The sequence below is a fragment of the Rhopalosiphum maidis genome, chromosome 4 (genome assembly GCF_003676215.2).
Source record: "Rhopalosiphum maidis isolate BTI-1 chromosome 4, ASM367621v3, whole genome shotgun sequence".
Classification (NCBI taxonomy): Eukaryota; Metazoa; Arthropoda; class Insecta; order Hemiptera; family Aphididae; genus Rhopalosiphum; species Rhopalosiphum maidis.
Window position 1 is genome coordinate 25,179,725 of NC_040880.1, and position 19,897 is coordinate 25,199,621.

The following is a 19,897-nucleotide window of genomic DNA, read 5'->3' on the forward strand; positions in this document are numbered from 1 at the left end:
AACTGATAGGTATTGATTGGCACCTCTTTTCATTCACATCTACATAGAATAGTGTGCAGTATTATAACTATACATTTGAGCAAATTTGATTAAGTATCGTATTCGATAAAACAATTATTCAAATTTATATAATTGATTATAAAATATTTTTTTAGAAATAATCTTGTTTATAAAATAAATAATTAATTAATCATTAACACTAAAAAAAACACCAAAATCTATTTTTACAGATGTTATTAATGTCATAATTCATAAAAATATGATTAAAATATATAGTAATTAACTTCTTCTATAATACTTTTATATTTAATGATACATTAGCTCAACTAAGAGCTAAATTATAACATCTTAAAAAACCCTTCCTTTGAAAGTTTGATAACAACTTAAATCTGTAATGAGATTAGAATGAAGAATATTAAATATAGTATCGTTCAAAACATGACCTAATTGTGAGTCTTTATTTTTGTGGTTTTTAAAGTAAAGTTAATTTTTAAATAAAAACAAGAATGGTTTGTCTTATTTATCTTTAAGTATTTTTTAATATTTATATAAATACTGTAATGTTATGTTAAAGACAAATTTGAAGTTTAAATACATAGACATATATGCTAATATTAATAAATTCTTTATACGCTTATACAATATAAACTTTAGAGTGTTATACAACGGGTTGAACATTATAATATAAGAAAAATTCCAAGTTATTTAGCTAAATATACAAGTAGATCTGTTTCAATATGTTTTTTTATAATAGAAAAAAATTGAAAATATTTATATTTTAGGTGACAAGAATAGTGCATAAATTATTTCAATATAGATTAGATCTTTGAGAGTAGACGATCAAAGAGAAGCACATTTAAAATTCTGATTATCTATTTTTATAGCCTAACTTTTAAAATATTTTATTGAACAAGTATCATTGTAAAATTATATTTAAAAACCACTTAAATTAACATTCAATTTGACTGAGAGAGTAATATTTTTTTATCGTATTTGATAAAAACACAATAGTGTACCGATATTGTCTAACCAAGCGTCGTTTCACGTATGCTAATATTATGAATATAATCTAATTCAAAATTAATTTGAAATAATAACAATAATGTAAAAAATATCTATTTGCTGTTGTTTGTAATCGAATTTCACAGTACTGACATGATGTAAAGGACACAGGGTACGTAAAATGCATATTCATTATGCATATATAGTGTATACTTATGCCATCAACACTCTTTCTGAATTTGATCATGAAAGGTGAGTACTGTGTTACGATAAAACGTTTTAATTTCTTAACTTACCATTAGCATCTTTGGCCTCCAGGCCTTCAGCTTCAACCACCGTCACATGAAGCACCACTATGGGAGGCTAAAGAACAAAAAAAAAAAAAGATAATAATATTATTAAAGAAAAAAAACGTATACTGTCATTACAATATACAATATCTTTTGTACATTTTCCACGTAATAATGACGACAAAAAGGGTTTATGATGGTGTGGTAGTAACACATAACAAGTCGATAACGAGATGTGTAGGGTTCTATAATACTACACATAACATATTATTGTATAATAGGGAAAACGGAAAAATTGGGACATTTGAAGATTCGTGTCTCAGAGTTCAGATTCCCTCATTAAACTTAAACAAAATATACTGGGTTTTTTTACAATTCAATTCTTGAGACTCCGCAACGACCGTGTTATGTTCAGACAGCGTAAAATTAATTTGATTTAATATTAATGGATTATATAATTATAAAATTCTTGGTAAAAAAAAAAAAAAATATAAAATTATAATATTTATATCTTCTTTTTCTGATTTAATTATATACATTTTAAGAACTATATAATTACGTAAAATACCAAAATAAAGTTGTCTTGAAATGAAATTATACGATATAACTATTAAATTATATTACAAGAATACAAGTGATATTATCATGTAATATTTATTGTAGACAAAAATATTTATGTTTTATTTTATTCCTAGATTGGAGATGCTTAAATTTAAAAATATAATTATGGGTGGATTGGGACATAAATTGAAACAAAAAACGTCAGGGTTAACTTAGGTGACATTGTATTTTGACATTTTTATTATTCCCAGGGCGGCTTAACTAGCTTGTAAGAACAATCTTATATAGTTTTCCAAGAAAACAACTCACTATAAATATGATTATACTATTGTAGAAATGCAGCTATGAAATGATAATAATTTTCAAAACTATCTATTTACTTTAAGCTAATAAGTGGTGAATACAAATATTGCAAAAATCAACAAAAAAATACTGTTTATATAAACTCCAGGTCATTGCAGAATTGATGGTAATGAGAAAGCCGACCAAGTAGCTCGAGAATCAGTAAATAATCCTATCTCGGAAATACGCACCATCTCTTCACCATAGGAATGTTAGCACATCATTGTATCAATGTATGAGAACCCGAATGGCGGTGCACACCTAACAACAAACTCAGAGAAATCAAAAATACTACCACATACTGGCCTAAACCGTATTCATTCAATCGTAAAGATAAAGTTATTTTAAACAGACTAGGTACGTATAGGTTACGGACATTTTATGTGAAGAGAAAAACCAACACAGTAGGTAACAAGTTTGCGGAGAACTCTTTACACTTTTACAGTCGAACACCTCCTTGAACACTCTTGAAATCATATGGAAACCAGAAGTATCCTAGTGATACCAGACAACCTCTTCGAAGCTCTGAGCCCATTTTAATATAAAATCAAAAATAATATATTTTATTTCTCAAACGTATTGATTTTAATAACTCAATTTAAGAAAACCAATGTATTGATTCATATGTATGTAGTAACCTTTTTTTTAATTTTTTTTTTTTAAGCTAATAACTTAAGTTGTTGATGCTGTACCAAAAATAAAAATAAATAAATAAATAAATTACAATATTTGAAATATAAATACGTTTTTGGATAATTTGCAATATTATATTGACAGAAATTTACATAACTAAGTTAATAACTAAATGTATAATGTCAAAAACATCATAATGTAAAACGTATTGACTATTGGTTACTACCAATTTACTAATTGTTTTATAAATAATTTAACTATTGGTATTTTTTGTACTAGTATATACATATTTAAAGTAGGTATTACTTGGTGAATAAGTTGATGTGGCTTAAAAATAAATGTATTTAAAATATCTTTTTTGTGAGCTAAAAATACTAAGTGTAACAAATGTGCGTGATCTATAATAGCTTTTATGATATTATGTCCACTAATCGTTATATTGTTCTTACTTTTTAGTCTTTTTACAATGATTGTGTGATATACGATTAAGCTTTTAGATTGGATGTTGTATATTAAATTAATTTATGATGAGTTAAAAGATGTATAGTAATTTAATAACAATTAATGTCTGGATGTCTGAGCTCAATTGCGTTACATTCTAGAATTGGGTTTAACCTTTAGCAAATCGGTTTAGAATAAAAACGTGAGTATACCTAATAAAGATTTAGTACAGTATAATGGTAAGTGCATATTATAATACTGCGATGGCTGGGAAATTATCAAATAATATTTTAGGTAGTTTCAGTTTAACGACAATTCAGTCCAGTAAGGTATTTGAATGTAAAATTTACATAGTTACAGATCCGTAAAACGTGTTTTTTTAGATGGTTTGTTTGGTGGTCTAGTAGCTTAGCGCAAAGCCTAAGATATGCCATAAATTTCATTTTTAAACTAATTAAAGCAACAATATAGCATTACAAAGTATGGAATATTGAATTTAAGTAATGTAATTTACACGATAATGTCAAATTTTGCATTGATTTTATTATGGAATAGTATTAATCTAATAGCATAGTTAAAGCTTTATGAAAAAAGTAGTTTAATTTTCAATCAATGTGAAGTAGTTATAAGATAAAACAAAAGTAGTTATTCAATTAAAAGACAAAATCAATTATTTTACATACAAATAATTCATAATAATGAATTTGTTTATGCGATAAAAAACTAATGTCACATATTACTTATAAACGTATTTCTAAAATAAAAGCTTTTAAGGAATATATGTTTTGTTTAGACAATTTAGAATCCATTCAAAGCACGTACGTTTAGGAATTTAGTACCCATTTTACACTCCAATTAAAATGACTCGTTTTCAGGGTTTTTTTCGTCGAAGATTTCGTCAATGATTAAGATGTAGGTAATTACTTCAAATGAAAATTAATGTTTTCAACACGAAAATAATCGTAAAATTATACAATTCAAATATAAAAATAAAAAGATGCTAAAAGAAACAAAAATTACTTTTTCTTCGTGCACGATGGCCATGTAACGTCTGTGCTGCTCGGGTGTGACATCGAATGCTTTTTGTGCGTAAACGTATAATTGATCTCGATGTGCACTCAGTTCTGTATCAGCGCCAACTTTGTACTTTATCGTATATAAAACATCCATGTACAAGTTTTCCATCTAGAATAATATAACAAATAATAGAATAGATAGTTAGTTTAATTTCAATTAAATTTATGTGATTTATTTTGGCAATCAAAAGTATTATATCATAGTATAATATAAAAATGTATATCTTTACAATAATTAATTGGTTAAATCTACACAAAGAGAGTATTATTAAATTTGTTGTGTACACTACAGTACAGTGATAAGAAAAATGCTTTTAATATTTATGGTTTCGATAATATTTTAAGGAACGGTTTTTATATAATTTACCAAATAAATTTGATTTTGCGCTAAATTTATAATTTTTTTTTTTTTTTAGAAATAATTATAATTTGATTTTTAAATCCATACATTTTATCTAGAAAAAAACATTTTTAAATATGGTAGAGACATAATAAAATATGTTTCTACTTCAGTACTGATGAAGATAGGTAATTAAAATTATATATATTTTTTTATTATTAGACATTTTATTCACATTTAAAAGTACATAGTTGTTTAAGTTTTTATTTATTTTTTAATACGTAACAATCTTAAGGTAGGTATTAATTCGTGTTTAAATTTAAAATTTCGAGATACTAGAAAATATAAGCTATTTTCATTCATACCATTAAACTGATTTTATATTAAATGTAAATTTGACTTTAATTTTGAACTATACAACAAAACAAGAACCAACTCAAATATTATATTGAACTAAAACTTTTGATTTATTATTTTTTGTTAAATGTCAGTATTTGGGCTCATCTAAATGTGTTTCTTTTATTGTTTTTAATTATTACTTATAGTCAGCATCTTAAAGTTTTAAAAGTTTTTACATTTAATGCCTTGTATATTTTGTTTTTAAATCAGTTAAATTAAAAGTAAAAATAAAAAAAAAAATTGTAGCTTTTTAATTACACATTAGAATTATACAAGCATAAAAAGTTTAATATATATTTTTAGATAAGTAAGTTTTAAAAAATAAAAGTTTAAATATAATCGATATTATCGAAGATATAATAAAAAAAAAGTCAAAAATATAATTAAAATACTCGTAATTCTACATCTGAAACTATCTTCATGAAAACATAACATAAAATAGTTGAATAAAATATATAGAAGATTCGTAAGTTACTAAACATTTGATAAAGAATGAAAATAATAATATATACTTAAGTAAGCGAAAATATTATTATTTTTCGTAGTGGTTTAGTTGAACTGTAACAGGCTAACAATTGAGGTTTATATGGATTTGCCGGGCGTGCTGTAATTTTTAATTGTTCATAATATTATGTATGTATATTACATACTCCTTGTACAGTTAAAACTAAAAGTATGTTATAGAAATAACTTTTATCTACACCCTGGAATAAAAGATTATTTAAAATAATGTCATATTTTTTAAGTTGTTCACAGTGTACGTTTCACACTTTATTCGTAGTATTTTAAGTACTAGATTTTAATCGGAAAAGGTTATTTTTAAATCTTATATATTGTTATTAAGATGAAAAAGTGATTTTTGTTAATTGTAGTACATTGTTTTTTTAATTTATTTGTATATATTTTTCGACATGTCAAACCAGAACCCACCAAAGTGCTTTTCCTTGTGAAAACTAGATGAAACACCTCTGCTACGTCTAAGAATAACATTTTTAATTAATCCAGTTAATCATTAGCTCTTTTAAAATATATACCTACCTAATAATATATAAGAATAAATAATTTTCTACTAAAAATTAAAGCATCAAAGTAATTTTGTTTATTGTTTATTTATCCGAGACGAGATACATCAAATATTATAAAAAACTATTAAATTTTAACTCATATAAAATTATAAATAATTTAAAATGATTTTTATACTAATATACTATAGTATATAAATGTGTATTTAAGTAATTATTTATTTGAAATTCGATAGAATATCTATTCGTTATTATTGACTAAAATTATAATTTATTATAATTTTAGTTATAATTATATTTTATTTTAACATATCAAATTACGCGTTGCCCATATCAATATAAGTTTAGTTATTAGAGAAGATCTTTGAAAAAAATAATATAAAATAAATATTTGTAATATACTTTGTAATAACAATTAACGCGTATGATTAAAATAATAGCACTTTTTATACAAATGTTTATAATAGTGTGTTTTTTTATTAATATTTATTTTGTATTTAATCGACATTAAAATCATCATAATTTGCTCGTGTAAGACTTTATAGTTTATTTTAAAATTTACATGATCGTTTTATTTATCGGTTAAGAACAGTAATTTGCAAATTAATATCTATTGAATTAGTTGCACCAGTAAACGTCCAATTTTAACGTTTCACACTATAAGGCAAATCACGTTTTATATCATAGAGAATTTCATCACGTTTTTAAACCACATTTTTTTTTAAACCAATACAGGCTTTGAACGCGTTCAATACGTGTTATTTATATTGGTATCGAATATCAATGTGTATTGCAATTTGCAGCCAATTTCAAATCAGCCCTCTCAAAAACACGTCGTATCTGTGTTATTTGTACAAATATTGACCCACGTGCGCCGTTATTATTATAACGTTTTTTTTTTATGAATAACATATCTTTTGGCACGACGATTTTTTTTTTTTACTTTCATTTTTTTCTTACTGGGATATTAAAGATATATTCTTATAAATTGGTCACAACCATGACACTTACTCTAACGCGTACACTTACAAAATGTAATATAATTTTGTTTATATAATATTTCCATTCTAGGCATGCAATTCACACGAAAATATAAAAATATTAAGTAATAGAATTACCTCTTTAGGTTGTATGCTGGACACGGGTGGTGGTATCACTCCAACGCTGTGTTCAGGCGGAGGGCACTCATCTTGCCGACTGTCTTTGATCATTTGCAACCGTCTCTGGTCCAATTTCCATTGTAAACTACTGTACTTCTCGAAAAACGAACCATCCGTGTCATGTACACTGTTGAAAAAAATATAGATCATTGTTTAATTAATGGTAAAAATTAGTCTACAGTTTGAAAATATAAACTCTTAATATTATTTCGGTAGATAATTTTGTTTACAGTATTTTCATATATATAAAAGTAAAATAAATAAGACTCATTGGAATATTGTTACATTATACGCTTAGTAAAACAATACAAAATAAATGTTTTGTTGTGGCATATAGTTATGTTATTGCTCGGATTTCGTTATAAACACACATATGTGTGTATAAATATGACTATATTGACAGCTGGGCAGAAGGAGTGTTCACTGTTGTCAGCTCGATTTTGGATAGGTATTATACTCATATGATGAGTTATTTTTTTGAAAATAGTAACTATTATTAGAGGTTGTTTTTACATGAAAATAAACCAAGAAAAGTAATCTCTGGAAATCTGGAATAATCTTAGACCATTATACTGCAAGTTTAAAAATGAATTACCTACAAGAAATTGTACTTATAAGCACTTACCCTTCATAAAATTACACATGATTGCCTATAGTATAAATATAGTGCATATATTGAAACGTGTAATTATTTTTATTTTCAAAATGAGATTTTGTTAAAAGTCTATGCGAATTTCATAATATCGGTCTGAGATCCACATAACTCCTCTATGATATCCATTAGTTGTTTTATTTATTTGGCTAAATTCCTCTCACGGCGAACGTCTCGCAAAAAAAAAAAAAACGTTTACCCTGCCGATATTTTTTATTTCTGCTGCTTTCACTCGAATACATTATGCATGTGTTAAAGTAGATATAGGTGGAATGTTACTGCCACGTTCCAGGCCGGTTGTAAATGCATAGACTCGCGCATTAAATATACATATATCGATTTTCGTTAAAAAGAAATTGCGTGGGTATTCGAAAGAATTAAAATGCACAGTCGTTATTGTGGAGAAGATGTCGAGCCATTCGGAAATGTTTGGTCAGAGCATTAATATTTTGTCTTCATCCATCAGCTTTGCGGGTAAATTACATCACCGACGAGCTTTGTAGTACTCGCGCGTCCGCGGTCTGTGGGCGTGGCGTGTGCACTATACAAACATATACAATCTGTCGGAACATAATATATATATATATATATATGTACGTACGTGTGAATTATAAATACTCATTCTACGCGTGTATTATTTTACACACACACATACACACACATATATAATATATATATATTATGTATTTCATTGTTAGCGACGCTGTAAACGCGCGTGCCAAACAATTATTATTTCTGTAAAGCCGGTTTTCGGCGATTACAAATTCAGTTTGTGTACCGCAGTAAGTTTATCATAACTGCCGAGTAGGTAATATAAACGAATCTTCCGCCTAACCGAATCTCCGACGAGAAAATATCCGAAACGACGAAAGCATTATAGGTACCTATGAGTACTACATATTTGTAGGTCCGCCTATAGGCAGGGGTGGGCAAGTTCATGAAAGTAATAAATTCCAGTTAAGTTAGGTTAAGTTAAGTAAACGTAATATTGTTAGGTAAGTTAGAAGTAAGTGGTTAACAAATAATAAATTGAACTCACTAGGTGAGCTTAGAGTTGGAAAAAATACTAACTTAGTTCAGTTTTAAAAAAAAAAAAGCGTACGTAGATCAAATATAATAAGAGTGTCTTTCACCTATCAATATATAATATTTTTTTATCAAGAAATATAAAATAAATCGGTATCATTAATGTATTAAATTATATTCATTTTAACACTGTGTATACAGCAACTAATATTATAATACCACTAAAATCAAACATTAAAATTTTTCATTTCTTTGTGAGTTATTGTTAAATCAATTGAAAACAACTAAATTATTTGTGCAATCAGTTAAACTAGTTAATTTGCATGTTGATCGTACATACTAATGAACTAATTAAGTTTAAAAGTTAAAAAAAATGTATTTCGATTAATTTCATCCTTTACCTATAAGTATCTACATACACCATTTCGATTTTGAGAATAAATTAGGTACATTTTTTTTATGATTTTGTTAGCCATGTTATTATATTTGTTCGTATTACAACACGCTTTATTTTTAATAATAAGTCATATCAAATTCTGAATATTGACATTTATTTTGAGTACTTTTAAATTGTTATATTACCGAGATCATAATATACACTATTATTGAAATTGACATACTAAGTATATATTATAGTATTTATTATTTAATTTTTTATTGTATTTTAGTTATTATCAAAATATTGTATTTATATTTAACTATATGAACCATCAACATAATTATTATTATAATAAAAAATTCCGTCAATGGAGTTTAACTTTTTAAATTTACTACCATGTATGATGTTTGTTTTAAGATATCTAATAATTAATAAAATTATAATATATTTATTATATAACAATATATAATCTTCACGGAGTAAGCAGCACAACTATAACAGTAAAATTATATGAAATATATCTTACAACTAATTGGTTAGTAACTTGTTAGACATCATTTAATTACTTCCAGTGTTCAATGAAATTTATTTTCGCTGGGAGAACTATTATAATTGTTTTTCTGTTTACTATACAGCTTATACGAAACTATAGCAACATTTTACAAAAATAAAAAATGCCGACCTCAATCGCTGGATATTGTTAAACCACTTTGAGGTTCCGTTGGCTTTATTTTAACCGATAGAGCTTTTTTAAATTTGTGCTGTCGGCAGCATAACATTATGTTAGTAAAATTTTTCTTGGATAAAAAAAGTCAAACAAAATCTCGGAATGGTCTAACAATATCCAACAAATTGAGGTCAACATTTTTTATTCAGATAAAATTTCGCTTATATCTAATAATAATATGTAATAAACGAAGTAAAATATTGATTTTTATTGTATACTGTTATATTTTTCCAATTCAATTATTTAAGTCTTACATCTTGAATAAAAACTTAGTATCAGTTGAGCAAATTTTTTATTAATAATACAGAATTCAATAAATGTTGATCATTCGGTTACACAGATCGACAGTTTATGACATGTATTCATACCAGAAATAGTGTGATACGTATAATTTTATTTGTAAAATATTGACTTTCTTTTTTATTGCAATAATTATTGGAACAAGTTAATATTCATAATAATAGTAATGAAATAAATTTGGAATATCTAAGTCATTTTTAACCGCATTTTATAGAATAATATTTTTCATGGTTTTTTGTGCTTTGAAATCCATAATAAACACGCTGTACAATGTACAACCAGTGAAGAGAAAATAAAATTTTAGAATTTCATAAAAAATTATTAATTAATGACAATAATAAATTATTAGCGTCGTTGTTAACGTTCGCCTGAATTGGGCGGTGATGCTGATCACGACTGCAACAAGTGAATAATAATGACAGCTAAATGGTGTAATCGCTTAATGGTGTATATATTATATTTATGTATATATATAATATATATATATACAAGCTGTCCTGTGCACTTCGTTGCCCGTACAAAATGCATCCGTGTTTGTCATTTCAAAGGAATGTGACGCCTTCTTATCAATAGCATATAATGCAAATTAGGATAATTTTCATTTTGATTAAATAATAGGAAACAAGGATAAAACTCAAATAGTTTCCTTGTCAATCGTATTTTTATTAATTTTAAAGACGTAATGGTAAATTTTGAATTTTAATACAAATAGAAACAAAGTTTTTTTTTTTATCATTATGTATTTTGATGAACAACGTTTCTTGTCAATCTCCAATGTTTATAAACGAACAAACTTGATGATTTGTTGATGCGATAACACGCAACACAATATAATTTGCATGGTAGTTTCAACGTGGTAACATTTCCCATGATTTTTCCTCGTGACATTTTGTGTGCCATTGCACGTGGTTTAGATGCATTTAAATTCTGGTGCATATTTTGCACGGTAGTCCGTCCTTTTTCCATCTTCTCCAAAATATCAACGGATAAAACGTCGTAACAACGACGACGACTGTCTCAAATTGTCAGCACCGTGTAATCTCTATACGTTCATATGCGTAGCCGACTATATAATAAGTGCAAATTCATTAACGGCCAGTGCGTTGTATCGGCCTCCAGCTGTGAGAATCTACACCATACAGAAACCCACTCAAACGCACACAAAAAATGTCATCAAAATCTGTCCACCTGTTTAGGAGGATGAGTTCAGTGGTACACACATGCACTAAATAACTGTATATATATATATATATATACATATACAAGTATAATATAATATAACTGCACGTCGGCGCACATAGACTCGCAAACAACGCGATTTCAACCCGTTGGCGTAAACGGTTACCGCAGCGGTGAAGGCACTATAATAATATTGCATTATTTGCATTATATATTATATGCGATATACAATATAACGTGTCCCCGAGAGATGTGGTAAGGTGGAGATGGGCGAATTCCTTGCCGCGTAGCTATACGGAACCATTTCGTCCAAATCCTCGAGAAAACTTTATCGTCCTGAACGAAGTATCGTTTCCATCGCACGTGTTTATGGATACGTTGTGTATTGTTATAGTTCCAAGATGGCTACAATAATAACGATAATAATAATATGTTTATTGCGACCGCGGCGACTAAAACTTTGCTCCGCATAATAGAGCTACACGCGTATATTTTATAGTATTGTATGTGGTTGGCCGTCAGCTGGTCAGATGCCAAGACTTGAGCGCGCCGTTGTATTATGTATATATATTGCAGTGTTTGACGGAAAAATGATTTATCACAAAATATGACGGTCTATTAATTTTTATAAACGCCTTACAGCACGGAAGTATTACAAACCATATTTAGGCGGTACCTACGGTTACTATGGTAAACTCGGTCGTAATCACACGAACATTACGGCCGTGGAAAGCTTTCGTTAGTTGTAAATGTTACAAAATGTATAAATATATATATATATATAGATTCTATAACGTATTTTATGTTGAAAACTGTTGATTTTTTATGATATACATAAAAATACAATTGTAATTGTGCATAATCCAAATTACCTTTTATTATACTATGTTGGTTTTACGAATAGTTTAAAATATATGAATAGTGAAAAAATTATTTTATTGTCATTAAATATTGTAAGGGTTTTTTTTTATTACTAGTACAAGTACTATCAATTTTTTATTATATCCTAATGATGTGATAACTTTTTAAAAAACTATCAACAAATCATGTTAACGATAATAATAAAATAAATATCTGGTGAAAATATATTATAATGGTTTGAAATTATAAAAAAAAAATTATTATCGTTCATAAAATTGAATATGTATGGCCCGAATATTAATTCTAAATAATAGATGCGTGAATTAAACACTGAAAACGTGAATCAGAATAATAATAATAGTAATAATAATAAGATCAGAGCTTGTGCCAATATTGTATAGCGTCAGTTATCTCTTGAGGTTAATAGCGATATAATTACGTTTAAACAATAATATTATAGCAACGGATGTATTAAGTGCGGGAAATGAAGAGGGTCCTCATGAATATGCAAATAAGATCGAAACAAAACGGATGTTGTTTCAGCAACGAGATCTAGTACTTATTCACCCTACATTTCTCGGCATTTGCAGCTAAACGTTTTCAGTAAGGAAATACAACGAACATAGCACAATATCATTAAAACCGGGTGTTTCGTTCCGGCTATTTTGACTTATAAATATATGAAGAAAACAATATGTCGAATTGCGCGAGTGACTGGGAGATAGCTCGAAGGAATGTATTATGGATATAGACATATAGAATCTGCGTAATTCGTTGTGGCGGAGTACACATATATATTATAAGACTTCCCAGAGAATTAAACAGTAATGTCCGATATACAGGTGACGAACATACTAGATTGCTAGAGCGATATGCAATAACTTGGAGTTATTGCATTTATGCAAAGTAAGTATAATAATTGTTTCTGGCGTATATTATATACCGATCAACCAAGCATGATAAATGCACCGAAATTCCGTATACGCGTAGGTAATTATACTTTAGACATACGTAGAGATAAAAAAAAAAAATTCAAGTGTTTTCAACTTAACGATGTGTATAATGTAAAGAAAAATATTTTGTAGTATTATTGTGCCTACAATTATATAGTAACCACTACAGAATAAGACATTTAATACGAACGTATTTTCGATTGTAGGTTGACATGTTTTTTTGTTGGTATTTAGTTGATATTGTTTACCATAATTTTTTCTAGTAAATGTAATACTCTAACAGTCTCAACAGTACTGACTACAGTAGTATTTACGTCCTATAGACTGGACATATTATGTAAAATTCAAATCCGATTAATTAAAGTTACGAATCCTAATATACGTGGTCAATAAAACTACGATTCATTATTAACGAGTAGCAAACCAACCATTATTCTGATTAATCATTTTTTGTATACTTTTAAGTGCCGTTAATTTTAATAAAACAAAAAACGTAAAGACTGAAATCATTTATTTAGTTGGTTAGTTAATATAAGTAATAAGCATAATATAATTATAATAGGTGTGGTGTTCACTGCCCAGTATTTTTTATAATAATAAATATAACAGTATTATTTTTTTTTTTGGTTATAATGTGATTGTATAGTATTATGCACCATACTCGCATACATATAACAGTTATAGGTGTGAAAAATTAATAACATTAATGATCTGATTTTACAAATTAAACGGCAGTGTATAACTGGTTACTGGTATCTATATTAGCATCTATATTGTTAGTATAGTGTTTTTTTTATTTTACGGTAACGTAGAGGTTGTTGTGGATATTGTAGCAGGTTTGTCTTTTTTTAGAGCATAATCTAGGAAGTTTCCCATAGTAAAACTTTTTTATAAACATAAATTAGCGTTTTTTTTCAAGGGTTCACCCTCTTTTCACGCTTAATTTATAGTATTATAAATGTATCAAATTATATTTTTTTTAATCTAAACCCACTAAAAACTGACAGAAACCGCAAAACGTTACTATTTCACCAAGCTTTAACTTGGTATACAAATATATCTCTATTTATATAGGTATACGTTATAATGGTATATATATATTTAAAAACATTTTAAATTACGGTATCCCTAAAAGACCTTGGCTTGTAATCCTCGGTAAACTGGCAGAGCATTTCGTTGAATATGAGACGGGGATAAAAACATTGTAACTTTTCAATATTTAGTTATTCCCTACTATAATTAATACGCAGAAAGTGCCAGAAACACGATGTAAATGACTACGTGAAATGTGAAAACTGTTTAATCGAGAAACGAACGTGCCGCAAAGAAAAATACTTACCTACGTAACAATTGTGACATTGCATTTTCCTGACCAACGACCGAAAGTATAGTGGATTACCTGTTAACGATTAAGTATGGATATACAGTGTACTGTACCACTGTTATGGTGGATTCACATTTTACCGTGGTTGATTCGACCACCATCTTATGCCTCCGTTGTACACTCGAGAATCAATAACCGTTAGTTAATCAAGAAAATATTAGTCGATGACCGTTTCTCGGCATTAAATTTAACTACGCTAAACGGTTCTTGATCAACAATTTGTCATATCATCATTTTTGAGAACGTTATGTACTTATATGTGTCTTGCAGCGCAATAATATTCCGGTAAAAACGAGGCTTGTAAATAGACGTAGAACCTTGTCATCTTCCGGTCGTATGAAACGCGTCGACTGTTTTTCGAGGATTTATAGCTAATTTTAAGTAAATTAGACGCACATCATTTATGTATGTAAAATATTATACCAAGGTTGTGTTATGATGCATCTAAGAAAATTTATTTAGAATTTATTATTATCGAATAATTCAAGTAAAACCACGATAAAACTGTCACGTAATATCTAGAAGTATTCAAATTCCACGGAAAAAGTTATCTCCGACGTTTAAATTTAAGTTACACTTAATACTTGAACTAATGCATAACTTCATAAAAATGGTTCGGATACACTTAAAAAGTCACCCTATATACGTTCAATACACAGAGACCAGAAACGTATTTGATAGAGGTACGAAATTTATTTATTTCTTTAAAGGAGTTTATATGATTGTAAATATCGAGTTCCTTTTTTGAACGCATGTAATATTTTTTTTATTTACAATTGCAATTTATTATTATGCATATGTATAATAGTTTGAAAATCTGAGTGAAATAAAGGCAGTATATTGATTTTCACAATGATGTGCATTATTGTTATTATTATTTTTATTTTTCTCTAGGAAAAGTTTTGAGCATTATTAATAATAACAACAATAATATGGTATGATTTCACATTGAACTATATACTCAATGGAGAGAAAATTGAATGTTGCAAAAATACATAAATACTATTTGTGTTAATATAGATTGTTAACGAATTTTAGTTAGGAATAAAACACAATTTAAAATATACAATTAAAAATAGATTATGATAGTATTACAAAATGTATACATTTTATTTGTGTGTACACGTTTTAGAATCATTAATAATTAAATAATAATGTAACACAATATTTTTAAATAAAAGTGTGAAATATTGTTTTACTTGCAGGTTATCAATTTTAATACATTTTAAATTTGTATTAAATAATTTAATATACTATACTACATAATAAATATAATATTTTATTATAAAGAGTGATACTAATATAATAGGTATAATAATATAGTTTGTTTGAAAACATAAAGTAGGTATACAATACATTTTGAATTTTAGGCAATGAAATAAATATAATTGGCAATTTTGATTAAAATTATTTTCTTAACTAATAATGAAAAAAAGTTATTACTAAAAAGTAAAGTAAAGTATTTCTTTAAAGGAAAACCAAAACCATGAAAAAATTATTCATGAAACAATAGTTTTGTTTTATAATTACAATAATATCAATTATAAATAAACGTTTATGTCTATATTTTTTCGGGTTAAACAAATTATTTTAGCAGCAACGTTTACTCACGATTGTTTATATTTAAAATAAAAATTGAAGTTTTTGTATTAATATTTTTTTACGTATTGTGTATAATTATATAGTTACAAAAAGTATGTTCAAACAATATATTTACAAAAAAAATGTTGGGTTAGGATTTTTTGATTTTTAACTTAGCGTGATAAAATGCACGATTCAAGATGAAAAATCAATATTTGATTAATAAGATAAAAAAAATAACCGAGGAGGTAGCTCTGCTTTTTACCCATAGTAGGTTTTGTGTGCACGTCATCACTGATGAGTGTACTCAGTAGGTAACTGTAATGAATGTATTAATTTCGAATTCAATGATAAATAATAGCATATGAAAAAAGATTATGAGCAGAGACGGTATACTCATAGAACTATACTAACAGACTGGCCTTTTGTACACGCAGAACGGTCACAGATAGAGGCGACTGAGTGACTGTAACTCTGTACATTGAGCTTGACATAAAATGACAACATTGATGTTATTATACTATTATACACCACTGCGGTATGTCTGACAGGTTACTACCACAGCTATTCTATAGGCAAGACCAGTCTATTAGTATAAGGTCTATGGGTATACTATATATGAAAATAAATTAAAATGTATTTATGTTACTTTCGATTATTATTTTTCTATTGGTTATTTGATTGATAGATGTAGTTTTTATATAGGTAGGTCATTATATAAATACTGGCATAGAACGGTGTAAAAAGTCTATTTCACCTATAAATAGCTTAAAATCTATGAAGATAATAAATATATAGGTAAGCGATTTCATAAAATGTCTGGTCTCTACGATAATCTGTACTTACATATTATTAAATTCATTATTGATTACTTTAATATTTATAAAATTAAAATCTTTTTTATGTTTATAATTCTAATAATAATGATAGTTTGTTTTATTTATTTTATTGACTTTAAATTGGTAAATGATTTATTTATTTTACGTCGGATAGATGCCGAAAGTATATTTTTGCTAAACGTATTTTGGCCTGACAATCTAAATTGAAAAAAAACGTCTTTGAGCATTGCACTATAGTGCATTGCATTTTTATTTTTGGTTCAATACTGGCTAAGCGTTAAAATCACAGTTGAAAAGTAAAAGCACAATACTTCAAATCGATGTAGAATTTATTGGTCGACAATAACGAGAACTGCAATGATGTAAAGTGCTACTGGATACTCACCCAGTGCGATGTCTTAAATTTGAAAGAACTCGAAACTTTTAATAGTTTGCTTAAAGATTTAGGAGGAAATTATTGCACAATGGGTAAAAGTTGTTTGAGCTAGTGATTTCCGTCAAACTTTACCGGTAATTCAGAGAGGAACACCAGAATCACCCTACAGGAAACAGTCATATTATATATTGAAAGATGTCAAATAAATATCATTAAAAAAGTATAATATATGTATAAGAATACATTCATTAACTTATCAATGGATTTTTATGGAAGAAAATTAAAAAAAAAAATGTTTATATAAAATAATATAACGAATTTAATTTCATAAAATATGATACTTGTAGAAACGTAATTTTTACTTACTACTTGGTAAAAAAAAAAATAACATCACAATTAAAATATCATTGTTGAAAGCTGAAATTAATTGTTACTCTGAGTTTTTAGAATAATATTTTTTATTAAATAAATAACAGCATTAGAAAAAATGTCAACAAAAATGGTAATGCATTAATTCTAATATAATTGTTAAGAATGTAATAAAAATATAAGATACATACAATATAAAAACGATATTGTAAAAGTCTGTTAAAACAAATTTAAAACATAATTTATGAAGAACCTCGTGTTACAGTTTTGAGCGTAGATAAAATGGACCATAAACATAAAAATTGATTATAATGAATAATACGAGTTGTAATTGTGAATTGTAATTTAAAAATGATATTAAAAAATTAATATTTTGTAAAATAGAGAAGATTTTTAAATTCTGAAATTTAATTTATAATAATATGCTGTCAATATTAAATAAAATAACGCATAACATAATATAATATAAAATTGAAAAAAAATTCAATTAAATAATCACAATTTTTTCTTTTTTAAATAATTGAATAAGTGTGATTTTCTATTTTTTTTTTTTTTTAAACATTATTCTGTGTCGGTTATTTAATATATTTTAAATTGTTTTAAGATAAAATAAGTGTTTATCAAGTCACATACAACAAGTTTCAAAAAAATGTAAACATGTTTTAAATACCTTTATATTTTATCAGGAGAAAAGAATAGTTTGATATAAAGATTATGTAATAAGGTGGGTAACAGAAATGTGCAAGTGCAAATATTGTTTAAGTGCCATTTCGGATATTATGAAGTTCATTTGTTCTCTATAAATTCATTTTACAAATAATTCTGAATGAATCAGAATTAAAATGTTTAAGTACTAAGTACTCTGTTGAGGAAATTATGTCAGAGGAAGTAATATTAGAATTATAATACTGAACTGTGCGTTACTGTCGTTACTATCGATTTCGTACTTTAGTGTAGATATTAAAACTAATGATTATACGTACAATAGTATAATAATACTATTCTATTTTTTTTCCAACCGCACATAATTAATATTTCTAGGAAATAACTATTTAAATATAAATTAAATTTGAGCAAGTCTATTATAATCTAGATATCAAAAGTTCTTTAACTAAACCTCAAGTAATTACTATTATTTTTTTTATGTATAAAATGTAAACTTTTTCTAAAATATAAAAGAGTCTACTGATTTTGTATTGAACCGTTCACCTTTTTTTCTTTTTACCATAGTCAAAATCCTTTACCAAAAAACCTTCGTAGAATCCTAACCCTTTTATAAATATAAATGTTCAATGAAGTAAATCAAGTTATAAAAATCATCCTAGTTGACTTGTTGAGTTACACAAAACTAATTTCATTTTAAAAAATATATTATGTTTCTAATAGTGTAATAAAAAAATCAATTTTTTCTTATAACATGCAATCAAATATTATTTTACACTTTTTAAAATAGGTTTAATAATATACCTATATAAGAATAATCATAAAGTAGTTTTAAATATGTATACTGCATATTATTAATTCTTTCCTTCAAATGTTGGTAAATCAATAACTTGAAATACAACTCTTTCATTTGTCAATTGTGTCAAAATAAAATGTGACTTTCATTTATTTAAGTATATGAAATTGGCAATTTCAAAACACGCAATGTGATTCATCAAGTATGCTTACGCTTTTTTCCTTTTATCATGCATTTATTTAAATTCAATTTTTTTAAATATTTAAACACGTTAACTTTATTATTAAAGATAATTTATTTTTAAATACATTTTTTTTTTTATTACGATACAATTTAATTTTTACTTTAAATTGTTGAGCAGAATTTTATGAAAATGTTGTGTCAACTAACATATAAAAATTCAAGATATTATTTTAGATTTTTTACTAAGGATAATAATTTAATAGTCATAGTTTTAGATTAAAAAAAAGATAAATATACTATTACGTCTAATATTTATTATACTTAAAAAATTTTCAGTATTTTCACAAAGTTTTACAGTTTCCA

At 26.4% G+C, this 19,897-nt stretch overlaps 1 protein-coding gene across 3 annotated transcripts in view; it reads right to left on the reverse strand.

Annotated features, from left to right (window-relative positions):
• LOC113548253 (BAI1-associated protein 3) overlaps positions 1-19,897 on the reverse strand; it is a 149,823-nt gene that overhangs the window by 44,608 nt on the left and 85,318 nt on the right. For all 3 annotated transcript variants that reach the window (XM_026949039.1, XM_026949038.1, XM_026949037.1), the window contains exons 4-6: positions 7,225-7,393; positions 4,290-4,454; positions 1,299-1,365 (exon numbers count right to left, since the gene is read on the reverse strand). In XM_026949039.1, the coding sequence (XP_026804840.1) occupies positions 1,299-1,365; positions 4,290-4,454; positions 7,225-7,393 (401 nt within the window). The remainder of the gene's footprint in view (positions 1-1,298; positions 1,366-4,289; positions 4,455-7,224; positions 7,394-19,897) is intronic.